Source organism: Colias eurytheme, chromosome 12 (genome assembly GCF_061535395.1).
Source record: "Colias eurytheme isolate Ceu_HAF_F1 chromosome 12, ilColEury1 Martin Lab GWU primary, whole genome shotgun sequence".
NCBI classification, from domain to species: domain Eukaryota; kingdom Metazoa; phylum Arthropoda; class Insecta; order Lepidoptera; family Pieridae; genus Colias; species Colias eurytheme.
The window spans coordinates 11,435,830-11,451,061 of record NC_142991.1 but is presented as its reverse complement, the minus strand read 5'-3'; the positions used below and the strand labels follow the sequence as shown (position 1 = coordinate 11,451,061).

At 50.3% G+C, this 15,232-nt stretch overlaps 2 protein-coding genes across 2 annotated transcripts; both read left to right on the top strand.

Annotated features, from left to right (window-relative positions):
• The first annotated feature begins 8,990 nt into the window (after positions 1-8,990).
• On the top strand, positions 8,991-10,289 carry LOC149904287 (uncharacterized). Its single transcript, XM_090108259.1, has one exon. It carries the CDS (start codon positions 8,991-8,993, stop codon positions 10,287-10,289), a length of 1,299 nt encoding a protein of 432 aa, XP_089964385.1.
• A 1,917-nt stretch (positions 10,290-12,206) lies between these two features.
• Positions 12,207-14,063, top strand: LOC149904286 (uncharacterized). Its single transcript, XM_090108087.1, has one exon. The coding sequence runs from the start codon at positions 12,331-12,333 to the stop codon at positions 13,966-13,968; it is 1,638 nt and encodes a 545-aa protein (XP_089964213.1). The 5' UTR covers positions 12,207-12,330; the 3' UTR covers positions 13,969-14,063.
• Positions 14,064-15,232: the final 1,169 nt, after the last annotated feature.

Below are 15,232 nucleotides of genomic sequence, written 5' to 3'. Positions count from 1 at the left end.
ACCTAACCTAACCTAACCTAACCTAACCTAACCTAACCTAACCTAACCTAACCTAACCTAACCTAACCTAACCTAACCTAACCTAACCTAACCTAACCTAACCTAACCTAACCTAACCTAACCTAACCTAACCTAACCTAACCTAACCTAACCTAACCTAACCTAACCTAACCTAACCTAACCTAACCTAACCTAACCTAACCTAACCTAACCTAACCTAACCTAACCTAACCTAACCTAACCTAACCTAACCTAACCTAACCTAACCTAACCTAACCTAACCTAACCTAACCTAACCTAACCTAACCTAACCTAACCTAACCTAACCTAACCTAACCTAACCTAACCTAACCTAACCTAACCTAACCTAACCTAACCTAACCTAACCTAACCTAACCTAACCTAACCTAACCTAACCTAACCTAACCTAACCTAACCTAACCTAACCTAACCTAACCTAACCTAACCTAACCTAACCTAACCTAACCTAACCTAACCTAACCTAACCTAACCTAACCTAACCTAACCTAACCTAACCTAACCTAACCTAACCTAACCTAACCTAACCTAACCTAACCTAACCTAACCTAACCTAACCTAACCTAACCTAACCTAACCTAACCTAACCTAACCTAACCTAACCTTTTTTTTTTTTTTTTTTATAGTGGAGAATGCATTTAGGCATACCCAGAGCGCTCGGGGAAAGGGCCCTGGGTTATGTCGGACTCACACCGCAGAATGCGGCGACTACCGACTAAACTCCACTGTGTTCCGTCGCTCCGCTATATTGGCAGGGTCGCGGGTATTTGGTGTAACCGCTTCCGTAACCCTGTCAGCGGCAGCCTATTTTTTATATAGGCCCATCGCGATTTAGACCTGGCTAGTCATGTTCGCCAGTTCCTCCTTCCTGGGGGGCGGCGTGAACGGAACACGTCTCACGCCGCCTCACCGCACCGGACGATGGATTATGTCCCCGTTCCACCGTCCGGCACCCAACATTAGGGAAGCAAGTCGCGACCGTGTACAGCGGTCGCGACTCGGCGACTGCGCCCAATAAGACGTCGCCGCCGAATAGGATCCGCGTTGGGATCTCCCTCGCGGACCCGCTCTGCTTCCTCCTTCTGCGACATCACATCTTCACAGAATGTGATAGCCGCGCGCCACGTTCTGTCGCTGCCAACCATTGCGCGAGCTATGGAAGGCAGGGAGAGATCAGGGCCGACGACTGCGACTAGGTGAGCACGGGGCTCGGACCACGCGGGGCACACGGCGAGAGTGTGGTCTGCCGTGTCCTCCGGACTGTCACACCAATGGCAAGCCATTTGCGGCTCCCGCCTGGCGACTTTGCACAAGTACCACCCGAAACAGCCGTGTCCGGACAGCACCTGTGTCAGGCGGAAGGTAATTGCCCCATGCCGCCTGTCGCACCACTCGCGTAGGACCGGTCGAATAGCTTCGACCGTCCTCGCTCCTGCGCTGGGCCTCTCGAGCCGGCGTTCCCACTCCCTGAACCGCCGCTCGAGAGCATCAGCCCTCCATTGCTGGACTTGCTCCAGATATGGATTAATTCCATGCGATCTGGACGCCGTGACGCGGCGATAAACGTCCGCCAGCATCTCGGCATCCAGGTCCCACGGGGGCGTCCCAGCCATGACACACGCGGCCTCGAAGGACACTGTGCGATATGCCCTCACGACTCTGAGCGCCATGACCCGCTGCGGTCTACGCAAGTATGGTCTGGTACGGACGCTCAAAGAGTCGGCCCAAATGGGCGCACCATAGAGGGCCATGGAGCGAATGACGCCGGTGTATAGACGACGACACGCACCCCCAGCCCCTCTTAGATTCGGGAGCAGACTTCCAAGTGCCCCGGCCACCCCAACAAGACGGGGGGCGAGGCGACGAAAGTGCTCCACAAATGTCCACCGGCTGTCCAGCACGATGCCCAGGTAGCGCAAAGTGGAACCGACGCCGATGGACGTGCCACCCACCTGGATAGCTGAACCAGCAGCCTGCGCCCTTCGACGGCCGCGAAACAAAATTGCCTCTGACTTGTTCAGAGCGACCTCTAAGCCAAGTCGTTTGATTCGGCGCACAACATCCGCCACACCAGCGGTCGCAATGAGGGCTGCCTCCCTGTACGAGGCCCCGCGTGCAGTTACCAGGGTGTCATCCGCGTAGCAAAGCACGCTGACACCCGGTAGATAAGTGGCACGCAGGACCCAGTCGTAGCCGATGTTCCACAGAAGGGGCCCAAGAACCGAGCCCTGTGGAACACCGCACGTCACTTCCTTTTCTAGCCACCCACTACGCGCGGGGTACGCCACAGCCCTCTCCGATAAGTAGGACTGCAACAAGCGCACCATATACCCGGGCACGTTGTGATAGCGGAGCGCTTCGATCACGCAACTCCACGGCAGAGTGTTGAATGCGTTGGCGATGTCAAGGGACACCGCCAAAAGCACTCCGCCTTCATTATCTGCATGATCAGCGAGGTTCCGCAATTCAGCAATCGCATCGATAGTGGACCTTCCCCGGCGAAATCCAAATTGGTTCTCGCTTAGGTCCGGCCCCACTCCCTCCAGATGGTCGATGAGGCGAGCTGCGAAGACGCGCTCAAAGAGCTTGCTCACCTCATCGAGCAGCACGATCGGCCTATAAGCCGAGGGCGAGTCGCGCGGGCGTCCCTCCTTCTGCAACAGGACCAAGTTCCCGGTTTTCCACCTACGGGGAAATTGGCCCTGTTGGAGGCATTTTGTGAACAGCTGTTCCACCCTGGGTCCAAGAGATTCTAGCGCCAGCACCCAGGCCCGCCCGGGAACACCGTCAGGGCCGGGGGCGGCATTCTTCGCCTTAAGGCGCTCTACTGCCACAGCGAGCTCGTTGCGAGTGACTGGAGGGACATTTTCGTTGTTGAGCTCCTCCTGCGCAGTCATCGTGGGTGCCATCGGTGGGGGAGAATGTCTTCCCCGACTTGGAAACAAGGACGTCACCACTTGCTCCAGAAATCGTGGCTCGAGACTTTGAGACAAGGGCGGGGCCCAAGGGCGAAGCTTTTGCCTCACCCTCTTATACGGCCGACCCCAAGGTTCGCGGTTCAAACTCTCGAGCATCTCTTCCCATGCACGGGTCTTAGCGCTTCTGATGGCGTGCTGCAGAGACACAATGCAGTCCCTATAGACGGCGTATAACCGCGCTTCCTCCTCTTCGTCACGCCGCCTACGGCGCCTGTGCCTGGTGTACGCCCGCCTCGCAGCCACGCATGAAGCACGCAGCTGGGCAACATCGGCGGACCACCAGTACATTTGGCGCCTACGTGGAACCGACCGCACCCTCCGCATGCTCGCGTCGCACACCTGAGACATAGCTTCGGCAAGCCAAGTGGCCTCCTCCTCTACGTTTTCGCCGCCATTCTGCTGCGACGGGAGCCAAGCCTGCACTAAGGCAGCCTCAATGAGGAGCTCCCTATCGAGGCTACCAAGTGCCCAGCGTGGACGACAATCGCCAGGGGGGAATTGACTGGGAGCCGTCGAGGGCGTGGAGACGCTAAACCGGATATAACGGTGATCCGAGAGCGTCTCCACGTCCAAAAGAACCCTCCAGTCTTGTATACGACGAGCGAGAGGGGGGCTCGCAAACGTGACATCCACAATGGATCCACCCCTCTGCCGAACACACGTTAATTCTGCTCCACGGTTAACAACCGTCAGTCCCGACGCAACTGCCCAGTCAGCGAGTGTCGAGCCACGTATATCACTTGCCACGCAGCCCCAAGACACCGACTTGGCGTTCAGGTCCCCGGCCAGAAGTACAGATTGAGGTTGTGCGAAGTCTAGCAGATCCCTCAGCTCAACCAAGAACTGCTCGAAATCGGCGAGGCAGCGGTTCGGCGAGAAGTACGCCCCCACAACGGTGAAGCCATTGACAACCGCCGAGACGCATCCCCGTCGCCTTATGATTTGCTCAAGCTGTGTGTCGCCTTGAGCAACCAGCGCCACCAAGCCATCCAGATCGCCCACCCAGTTATCCCGGGGGGGCAGATTGTATGGCTCAGACACTACCGCCACGTCAATCTCCCACTCTGCCAGACTCTGATGTAAAAGGTCCTGGGCCCTGGCACAGTGGTTGATGTTGGCCTGTAGAAAACGCAGTGGGGCCATTACTGCGTTTCCATGGCTGCCTCCGTTTGCGGTACCTCATCAGGCACCGGAGCAGAGCGTGATGGCGTTGGAGCGCCATCTTGCTTCCGCATTCCACCTCTTTTAGGCTTCGGGGCCTTACAGGCTGCGCTTCCAAGCCGATGCTCTGCCGGTAGCTTTGCCTCCGTGCATAGGGCACAGCGAGCGGAGGCGGCATCGCATCCACCAGCTTTATGGCCTGTTTCACTGCAGCGGAAGCAAGTGGCACTCCTGTCCGTCGGCGAGGAGCACGTGGCGCTGACATGGCCCACCTCCAGGCAGCGGTAACAGCGCAGGGGCTTCTGCTCGGTGAGAGAGACTTTCGCCGAAGCCCACCCAACCATTACGCGCCCCGCCTGCGCCAGCTTCTTCGCCGCAGTCACCGGGCAACTAACCCAGGCTGATACAGCACCTCGGGGGCCCGTGCGCAGGCCACCACACTTCACATTCTCCGCGGTACACTCCCCTGCGCGCGATACCGCAGCCGCAATGTCCTCGACTGTGGCCGAGTCATCCAGGCCAGTGATTCGCAGGTCTGCGCACTTGACCGGCCTGGACACCTTAACGTTATCCTCACCGAGGACCTCCCGCAATTTGGCGGCAAGGGAGTCCGCTTCCTTGGTGCTGGTAGCACCGGGGATCTCTAGTATCCTGGCACCAGTGACAGCGCGCTTAAAACGCATTGCACTGATGCCAATTTCGGCGAGGTCTATTCCACGCCGCGCCTCCGTTAAAACACCGGCGTAGGTTACGCCACGCTCCTTCGCACTCGGCTGCAGGGTAAGGACGACAGCCGAGGAATTCGGAGCGTGGAGCTTTCGCGACTTCTTCTTGCGGGACTTAGCCGAAGGCTTCTTCCCTTTCCCCTTATTTTCTTTTCCTCGCTTTCCGACCACAGTCCACTCTCCGACCTTTGACGGCTGCTGCGGGAGGCCGGATGACGTGGCCAGCGTATCTTTTCTGGGGGGCTTTGAACCCGCCGGATCAGGCTGCACGGGGACCCTTTCCTTCCCCTTCGCCAATTTCTTTTTCCTCTTCTTCGAGGTTGCCTCGATCTCCAAAGCTGGGACCGCCGTCTGATTCGCGGTTTTCTTAATTGCGGGCCCAGACACCGATCTACCGGGTTGCGATGAAGCCGCAACACCTGCATATGTCCTCGCCTTTGATGGAGGGGGCGGTGCGAGGTCATCAGCCATCGCTTGTTCAGCCGCCTTTGCCGCTTTCCTGCTATCTGCCGCCAGCGGAGGTCTTATGCGCTTTTCCGGCAGCAGACGCTCCTCTAGAGCCTCAAATCTCGCGTTAATCATTGCTCCGACCTGGCGCAAGATATCCGAATCTTGGGGCTGAGCAGGCAGCGACGAGCCCTGAGAGGCCTTCACCTCTTGGAGTTCCCTTTTCAGGGAGTCGAGCTCCGCCTGTAGGCGGGAATTGGCTGCCTGCAGCAATCTCGTCTCCTCAGAGACAGTGTGTTTCTCTAATAGAGCTACTGACTGCTCAATGTCATCGTGGGCCAATTTCAAGGCCTTTTTGAAAGTGCCCTTGAGATTTGATGACTTGGTCATCACCTTCACGATTGCAGCCAGGTCATCGGCAATGCGGCGACTGAGAGCCTCCGACGTGTTTGTCTTTGCTGGAATGGGAGGGAGAGGAGCGCTAGCTTGCGCCACTTCAATGCGCTCGGCGCACTCAGCAACCTCCTTCTCGGCCTGCGCCTCCAACTCCCTCTTACGCAACCTCGTCATATCGAATGTGGCCTCGCGCCGAGTGGCGCTTGAACCCGATGGGCGGCCCTTCCCTCTTTTTGAGGTGGTCTTAATAAATGGGGATGTAAAAACCCCTGTGCCATCCTCTGTGTCGGAACCAGAACAGCTGGTGTCCAGCGTCCGCTTCCGCCACAGCCTGTCTTTTCCATCCATTTCTATGATGCTGTTGACAGAGCTGGAGCTTGAACGCAGCACAGCCCTGCCCCGCCTTGTCTCGACACGCGCCGGAGACATACTTCCGTCAGTGTCTTCGAGGTCATAGAAGTTTTCAGTGTCCATAATTGTGTGTTTGCTAAAGTCGTCGTTGATCGGTTCGGAGTTAAAGGACATTTTTGTTCCCACGAGTATGGGGGATATAAAACGTCCATCCGGGCGGTGCCCCCTGCACCCGGATAACCCTTTTACACCATGGAGGTCGGGCGGTATCCATGGGTGTACACAGCTAAAAGCTCACGCTCTCCCGAGCCAAACTGTCCAGGAAGGACAGGAAATCCACGCCGCTGGACTACAACGCGGATTTGAGGGTTTTTGATGAGGTGTCCTTCCTCTCAGGCCAGCCGATTAAGGCAAGCCTCCTGGTCCGTCGTAGCTGCTAGACGTGACAACAACACTACGACGGATAACAGGTTGCCCGACGGGAGGCCGAAGCCTCTAACCAGGCGACAGAAAAGCCTGCCGCCCAGCCCGCCGCGCCGCGATTGATACAACCGCCATCCATCGCTGCAAAGCAGCCCGTCGTCCAGTAGGACTAAATCGTCCGCAACCACTGGTCGCCATACCTCGCCGCAAAAGCAGCACTGTTCGAAAACAAACCCAGCAATTTCTCTGCAAAGCAGAGATTGCAACGAGGACGTGGTAGCCCTCGAGTTCCTCCACGCTGATTTTGGTCCGCGCCGGCAAGACCACCGGTACCCCCCATATCTGGGAGGCCTTCCCCTATCCGCCACCTGAGGACGCGCCCGATGGGAGACCAGAAACTCCACACGGGAACCTAACCTAACCTAACCTAACCTAACCTAACCTAACCTAACCTAACCTAACCTAACCTAACCTAACCTAACCTAACCTAACCTAACCTAACCTAACCTAACCTAACCTAACCTAACCTAACCTAACCTAACCTAACCTAACCTAACCTAACCTAACCTAACCTAACCTAACCTAACCTAACCTAACCTAACCTAACCTAACCTAACCTAACCTAACCTAACCTAACCTAACCTAACCTAACCTAACCTAACCTAACCTAACCTAACCTAACCTAACCTAACCTAACCTAACCTAACCTAACCTAACCTAACCCAACCAGTCATTTGCCCGAACGCGGTCCGTTGACAGCTAAATCGCATCGCTCCTGAGTTTATTTTTTTGCAAAAGTGGTATTTTTTCATCTTACACACTAGTGTTGTATACCAGTGGATGCGCGCTTGGACAACAGATACGGACGCGAAAACCGTTTTAAAATCGAGTGAGCCTGTGAAAAGTTATTACGAAAAGAAATTTTTACTAAATTAACAAAAGTACGGCGTCGCTGGGAAGTCCCGATTTATATCGGGGACTTCGCGAACCGGAACTGTGGTGTTGTGGGTATTAGTGAAACGAGTGCCTGTGAAAATTTTGGGATTTTTAGGACCCATACATAAGGTAAAACAAACAATTTTCGGTAAGCCGGGCGGTGGCAATCCTCCCTAACTCAGTGCATGGTGAAACGATACAAGTGCAAATAGACGCGTCTTATCAAAATAAAGGTTGTGGTTTTTGTCCCGGGGAAATCGGTTGAAAATTGGCGAAGATAGACACCAAACAGTGTTTTAACCTAAAAGTAGAAACTTTCTTCCGCCAAAACTATACTTTTCTCCTTTCCCCCCACCGTGTTTCCTACTTAAATTAGTGTGTTGATATTCTATACATCTTCCCGCACAAAGATAATAAATTATCTTAACTTCTCATAACGTATTTCGGGAGAAATATCTAAGTAGGTCACGGGTGCAATCAACAAAACAGTAAACACGTGGTGGCGAATTAATGTTTTCTTTTTAACCTAATTTATATTTTGTATTTGTATATTAGTATTTTGTAAAAATAGACCAGCTACATCATTTTTGGTGTAGCTGTTAGACTAAGGTATTATATACTGAGTGCTTAGGGACCATATTATATCACACAACACAATAATATTATAATATTATTATCTTTTATTCATATGTATTATTTGTCCATATATGTATTCATTTTGATCTTATCTATATATTAATTCTATCTTAAATCATAAACAGGCGACTCCCCTATTGGGAGACCTGATAGTCTTAAGTAATAATAATAATTATTAATTATTGACTTGAGTGGTTAGTACTGACTAGCTAGCTTTAGTAAGCTAGTGCTAGCTTAGTAGGTCGAACCGTACGATAATATTATCGTATAACTTATAGATTGACTTTTAAACTGAACTATAGACTATAATACTTATTAGGTATTACTAATATCATATTATTAGTATTTGCTGCTCATTTCCATTTTTATTTTATTTTATTGTAATCACTGACAGGTGCCTCCCCTATTGGGAGACTGATTAAGTAGGTATAAGTATTGACTTTTTTTTTTAATTGTTGACCAATTGTAATTATTACGGACGTATTAATATTAATATTTTATTAATATTTTAAATAGTGCTAAGTTGACAATTTTTAACTATCAGTGACCTATTAATATTTTATATTTTTATTTTATATTATATTTTTATATTATTATTTTATATCTTATATTTATATCTGTGATATTTATTTTAATTGTAATTATTGACAGGTACCTCCCCTATTGGGAGACCTAATAGTGTTAAGTTGACCATTTTTAACTATCAGTGACCTATTAATACTTTTTTATATCATATTTTTATATTAATATTTTATACCTTATATTTATATCTGTGATATTAATTTTTAATTGTAATTATTGACAGGTATCTCCCCTATTGGGAGACCTAATAGTGTTAAGAATAATTATTATTGACAGGGGTTTTTTTTTTTTTTTTTTTTTTCTCCCCTAAGTCATCATGATCCACACTCCCCAGAGGCGTGCCAGTGACACGTTCACTATCTCCGAACCAGTGAAGAAGCCTGCAAGCACAGCAGCGCCTAAGGGTATGAGCAGTAGGACTGCAGAAGGGCGAGCCTGTCTGCAAAAAGGTAAAGGCCATCTGCGGGAATCTCGTAACTTAAAGACCGAGATAAAAGATGGGGTAATTACGGCGCTAGAAAGGATGTATGAAATCATAAAAGAGATGGAGTTGGAACTCACCAATGCCAGGGCTGGTAGCGGAGGGCGTAGTGGGGACCCTATACATCCCCCCCCGCCATCCGATGCTGGTCCCAGCGTAGTTGACGACGCATTGGTGAGAAATCTGGACCTAAGTGAAGGAATGAAAGAAAGTATGAAAGAGATGATGACAAGAATGGAAGATATGAGAGTAAGCATGCGGGAGAATGAAAATAAAATGGACAAATTGAGCTCGCTTTTGGAGGGCAACATGACTGTCGCCAAAACGGCGAGTTATGCGGGCGTTGTCTCGAGGGGAGTCATAGAGAAACTCCCCGAAGCAAGAGCCCTGCATTCGGTCATGGTGTCATCCAAAGACGAACAAGAGACGGGTGATGAGGTGTTAGAAATGATCAGAAAGACTGTGGATGCAAAGGACGGATGGGTGAAAGTAGAGAGGGTAAGAAAGGTGAAGAACAGGAAGGTGGTCGTCGGCTGTGCGAATGAGGAAGAAAGAATCAAGGTGAAGGAAAGGCTGAGAAAGAATGAGGGATTAGTAGTGGAAGATGTAAAAAATAAGAGCCCTCTACTAGTCTTCAGGGATGTAATGAAATGCGAAGTTGACGATTTCGTCACAGCATTCAGTAATCAAAATGCAAGCATCCTTGAGGGCCTGAAGGGGGAAGAGAGAAAGGTAGAAGTAGCGTACGTGATGAAAGCAAGGAACCACCTCCAGAACCACGTAGTGGCCAGGGTGAGTCCACAGGTATGGAAGAGATGCACGAGTGAAGGATACGCCCATATAGGGCTAAGTAGAGTGAAAGTGATGGATCAAAGTCCGTTAGTGCAGTGCTCGCGCTGTCTTGGGTACGGGCATACGAGACGAATGTGTAGGGAGGAGAAGGAACGATGCAGCCACTGCGCTGGTCCTCACATGAAGACCGAGTGCGACAAGTGGCTGCGGGGAGAAGTGCCTCAATGCATCAACTGCATAAAGGCTAAGAAAGGCAGCGCAGAGCACAGCGCCTTTGACAGAGAGTGTACGGAAAGAAAGAGGTGGGATGCTCTGGCCAGATCGGCGGTAGCGTATTGCTAAGGTTGCCCAAGGTGAGTCCTTCCAGTACCGAATGCTGCAGGCCAATCTCCAGCGGAGCCAAATCGCCACACGGGAGCTACTGCTCGAAGCCACCAAGCGTAAGGCATGCGTAGCATTGCTGCAAGAGCCCTACGTTGGTGGGGCGAAAAGTATGAGGACATACAATGGAGTGAGGATCTTCCAGAGTGAAGGGGAAGGGGGTGGAGCAGTAAAGGCGTGTATTGTAGTACTCGACGACACACTGGATGTCGAACTACATACACGCCTTAGCAGTAACAACATCGTTGTGGCCACTCTCAGAACCAAAGCCTGGGAGATGATTGTAGTGTCCTTCTACTTCGAGCCCGATAAACCAGTGGGGCTCTACCTGGACCATCTTAGGCGGATAGGGAGAGAGCTGGGTATCCATAGGATGGTCCTGGGAGGCGATGCGAACGCAAAAAGCCCGTGGTGGGGTGGCGAAGTGGAAGACTCGCGAGGAAGAGATGTGTCTGCTGTACTGGAAGAAATGGGAATGCACATACTCAACACCGGGGACATCCCTACGTTCGATACCATCAGAGGTGGGAAAAGGTACTCTAGCTACGTGGATGTGACAGCGTGCTCCGACGATCTGCTGAACCGAGTGGACAACTGGAGGGTTGAGGAGAGTCTCACGAGCTCGGACCACAACGGCATATCCTTCGGCATCAGACAACATAAATCCACAGGCACGAACATAATACGAACTACACGCATATTTAACACACACAAGGCAAACTGGACTCAGTTTCATGAGAAAATGACCCAGCTGATGTCGGACAGACAATTAACTACACAAGACATAGACACAATACACAGCACACAACAAATAGATGACGCAATAGACAGATACACTGAAGCAATCACACAGACATGCAGAGACACAATGCCGACCAAAAAACACACACAGAAATTCACCCTGTCGTGGTGGAATGATGAGCTCGCGCAGATGAAGAAGCAGGTGGCCACGAGGAGACGCAGGATCCGAAACGCAGCACCTGATCGCAGAGACCGCGTGGTTGGATTGTACCTGGAAGAAAGAGAGATGTATGAAAAGGCAGTGAAAGAAGCGCAAGAGAAGAGTTGGAAGGAGTTTTGCCGGAAACAGGATAGGGAGGGGGTCTGGGAGGGCATCTACAGGGTGCTTAATAGAGCCACAGGGAGAGAGGAGGATCTGCCCCTTTCGAGGGGCGGTGAGACCCTCGATGCCCGGAGCTCGGCAGAACTGTTGGCGGAGACCTTCTACCCCGAGGACCAGGAAAGTGGTGAAAGTGAGGGACATCGTCGGGTGCGCAGGTGTGCGGAGTCCTTGGACACCGAACCACCGGCGGGCCCGGATGACCCTCCTTTCATCATGGAGGAGTTGAAGAGAGCCGTAAGGTCCTTCAACCCCAAGAAGGCCCCCGGGGCGGATGGCCTCACGGCCGACATCTGTCAGCACGCTGTGGATTGTAACCCGGGATGGTTCCTTGCCTTGCTCAACAGATGCCTCTCTGCCGCCTACTTCCCCGCACAGTGGAAGTGGGCGACCGTGGTTATACTGCGAAAGCCGGGCAGGGAATCATATCGGGTACCGAAAGCCTATCGACCGATCGGCCTCTTACCTGTTCTCGGCAAAATCTTCGAAAAGATGCTGGTCGGCCGACTCAGGTTTTACCTGTTGCCCAAAATAAGCCCCCACCAGTATGGCTTTATGCCACAGAGGAGCACCGAGGACGCCCTCTATAGACTAGTGAACCACATCAGAAATATGAGGGAGGAGAAGAAGATTTCTGTTGTGGTATCGCTGGACATAGAGGGAGCCTTCGACAGCGCCTGGTGGCCAGCCATAAAGGTGCGGCTGGCTGAAGTTGGGTGCCCGGGGAACGTGAGGCAGGTGATCAGCAGCTACCTGAGTGAAAGGGGGGTGAAAGTTAGATATGCGGGCGTGGAAGTAAGTAGGGGGACCAGCAAGGGGTGCGTGCAGGGATCCATAGGTGGACCAATCCTGTGGAACCTCTTGCTGGACCCTCTGCTATGGATGTTAGAGGAGATGGGAGTATTCTGTCAAGCGTTCGCCGACGACATTGTGTTGGTCTTTGAGGGTGATACGGCCCTTGAAATAGAAGGAAAAGCGAACCGTGTCCTAAACGTAATACACGAATGGGGTAAAGATAACAAATTAAATTTTGCACCACACAAAACTTGTGCCCTCCTTTCGACGAGGAGGTTAAAATATGACGTGCCACGGCTCGCTATGGGGAGTGTGGAAATTAAATATTTTTCACATATTAAAATACTGGGCCTTACAATTGACAGCGGCCTCACTTTCAACGCCCACGTCGGGACGGTATGCCAAAAGGCAATCGCCCGATATAAACTCTTGGCTAGGGCAGCCAGAGTTGGTTGGGGACTTAGCCCAGATATTATTAGGACTATTTATGTAGCTGTTATCGAACCGACTATTATGTATGCATCGGCAGCGTGGGCACCCACCGTGGAAAAGATGGGGGTCCAAAAAAGGCTGAACACCGTACAACGGGGCTTCGCCCAAAAGATCTGCCGAGCATATCGGACCGTCTCCCTGAACTCAGCTATGCTGTTGGCTGGGATACTCCCCCTTGATCTCAGAATACTCGAAGTCTCGAGATTATATGGGATCAAGAAGGGGGTGTCGCACCCAGCGTTGGGAGACAGGGAGGTGGAAAGAATGGCTCCGGCGATTGAGGACCCACATCCGGCAGAGCAGGAAGGGCTGGGGTTCGGGCTGGTGGACGAGGACTCGTATTCCGACGTGGCTAATAGCCACGTACATAGGATCTACACGGACGGCAGCAAGATTGAGGGTCGAGTCGGAGCCGCCCTTTCCGTATGGGAGGGGGAGGCCGAGACGAAGGCCGTCAAGCTTGCTTTGCCGCCGTATTGCACCGTCTACCAGGCCGAACTCCTAGCGCTCCAAAGAGCAGTAATTAGAGCCTGCAAGAGTGGAGTGTCGAAGGTCGGCATCTTCAGCGACTCCAGATCGGCCCTCCAGGCAGTCACACTCGGTTCCCCCCACCCCCTTGCTGTGCAAACAAGGGCGGCCCTCCGAAAAGCTGCTTCGCAGAGGCGGGAGGTCGCTCTGTTTTGGATCAAGGCGCACGCAGGGCTAAGGGGGAACGAAAGAGTGGACCAGTTAGCCAAGGAGGCCGCTCTGGGGTCGAAGAAGAAACCCGACTACGATCTGTGTCCTGTTTCATTCGTCAAGCGTATCCTGAGACAGGATACGATCGGGGAATGGGACAGGAGATATGATGTGGGGGAGACGGCTGGAGGCACGAAGCTCTTTTTCCCAAGCGCTGCTGCTGCATACAAAATAGTACGGAAAATAGACATCACACACCACACCACACAAGCACTGACTGGACACGGTGGATTCGCCTTCTACTTGAACAGATTCAAGCTGAAGGAGAATCCATCGTGCCTGTGTCAGCCCGGAGTCGACGAGACGGTTTCTCACCTGTTGCTCGAGTGTCCGATTTTTGCAAGAGATAGATATGTTATTGAGCAAAAATTGGGCATCGCGATGACGGGTGAGAATCTGCCCGCGGCCCTGGGGGATGATACGAGATCTGAATTCCTGGAATATTGTAAATACATTGTTGGGGTGGTAAACAAAAGAAACTGTGATAAGCTGTGATGTTAGGGTTAAGTTTTATTGTTGTGCCGTGTTAATTTGTATATTTACTTGTATTGGTTTTATTTTTATTGTATTGTTTGAATTGTTAATTTTAAAGTGACTTTTAATTATTGTATTTTATTATTATTTTGAAAATTTTTTTTTTGTATATTGTAAATTCGTATTTTAAAATTTAATTGTATTTTAATATTATGTGCCCATATTGTAAATAAAGAAAATTGTGTTTATTATTGATTAAAGAAAATAAATGTCTCTAGACTATACTCTAGAGAAAAAGCAGACAACACCCTGCGATGGCGGGTGCTTTTACAAAAAAAAAAAAAAAAAAAAAAAAAAAAACCTAACCTAACCTAACCTAACCTAACCTAACCTAACCTAACCTAACCTAACCTAACCTAACCTAACCTAACCTAACCTAACCTAACCTAACCTAACCTAACCTAACCTAACCTAACATTAACCTAACCAACTAAAAGGGACCTAACAAAAAAATGTGGGACTTTAAAGGACCTAACGGAGACCTATCGATTAAGGTCATTTTCGACCCAAAATTCCATTAATGGGGTGCTAAATTATTTGCATTGGTCTTTACTCTAGAGTTTTTTTATACCTCTAGAGTTTTTTATACCTAAAATTAAAAAAAAAATATTTATAAAAAAACTTTAAGGGACCTAACAAAAAAATGTGGGACTTTAAAGGACCTAACGGAGACCTATCGATTAAGGTCATTTTCGACCCAAAATTCCATAAATGAGGTGCTAAATTTGCATTGGTCTTTACTCTAGAGTTGGTCTCATATTCATCCATTCGATCATTCAATAAAATTAGATTGTCACAAACTGTCACAAAAGAAGGGTCAAAAAAATAATGTGCACGGGTGAAACCGCGGGGCGCAGCAGCTATTAGATTATTTTATTACTTGTGATCACCTTGTGATACTATCAAATAAACAAAACTTAAATTACCTAGTAGCTGTGTTAAAGGTGGGACCTTGGGTGGGACAAATACATTTGATAGGGAGCCGAATAGGGGATTTTTCGGTAATACTCGAGCGTGGCAGTTTAAGATATGAGAGATACCTTAGACCTAATAGAACTAGGTACCTCGTAAACTATTAAGCTCTATACATATTAATATGTAGTGACGCGCGCGATAGACGATCATTAGTAAAAAAAATTCGATAGTCTGAAATACCCGAGCGCGTCAGATTAAGATATTGGGGGTTGATTTTAGTGTTATAAGACTAAATTTAACTAATCTGACG

Coding starts and splice junctions, on each gene's coding strand:
- LOC149904286 (XM_090108087.1), top strand. CDS start 12,331: ATGTTAGAGGAGATGGGAGTATTCTGTCAAGCGTTCGCCGACGACATT.
- LOC149904287 (XM_090108259.1), top strand. CDS start 8,991: ATGATCCACACTCCCCAGAGGCGTGCCAGTGACACGTTCACTATCTCC.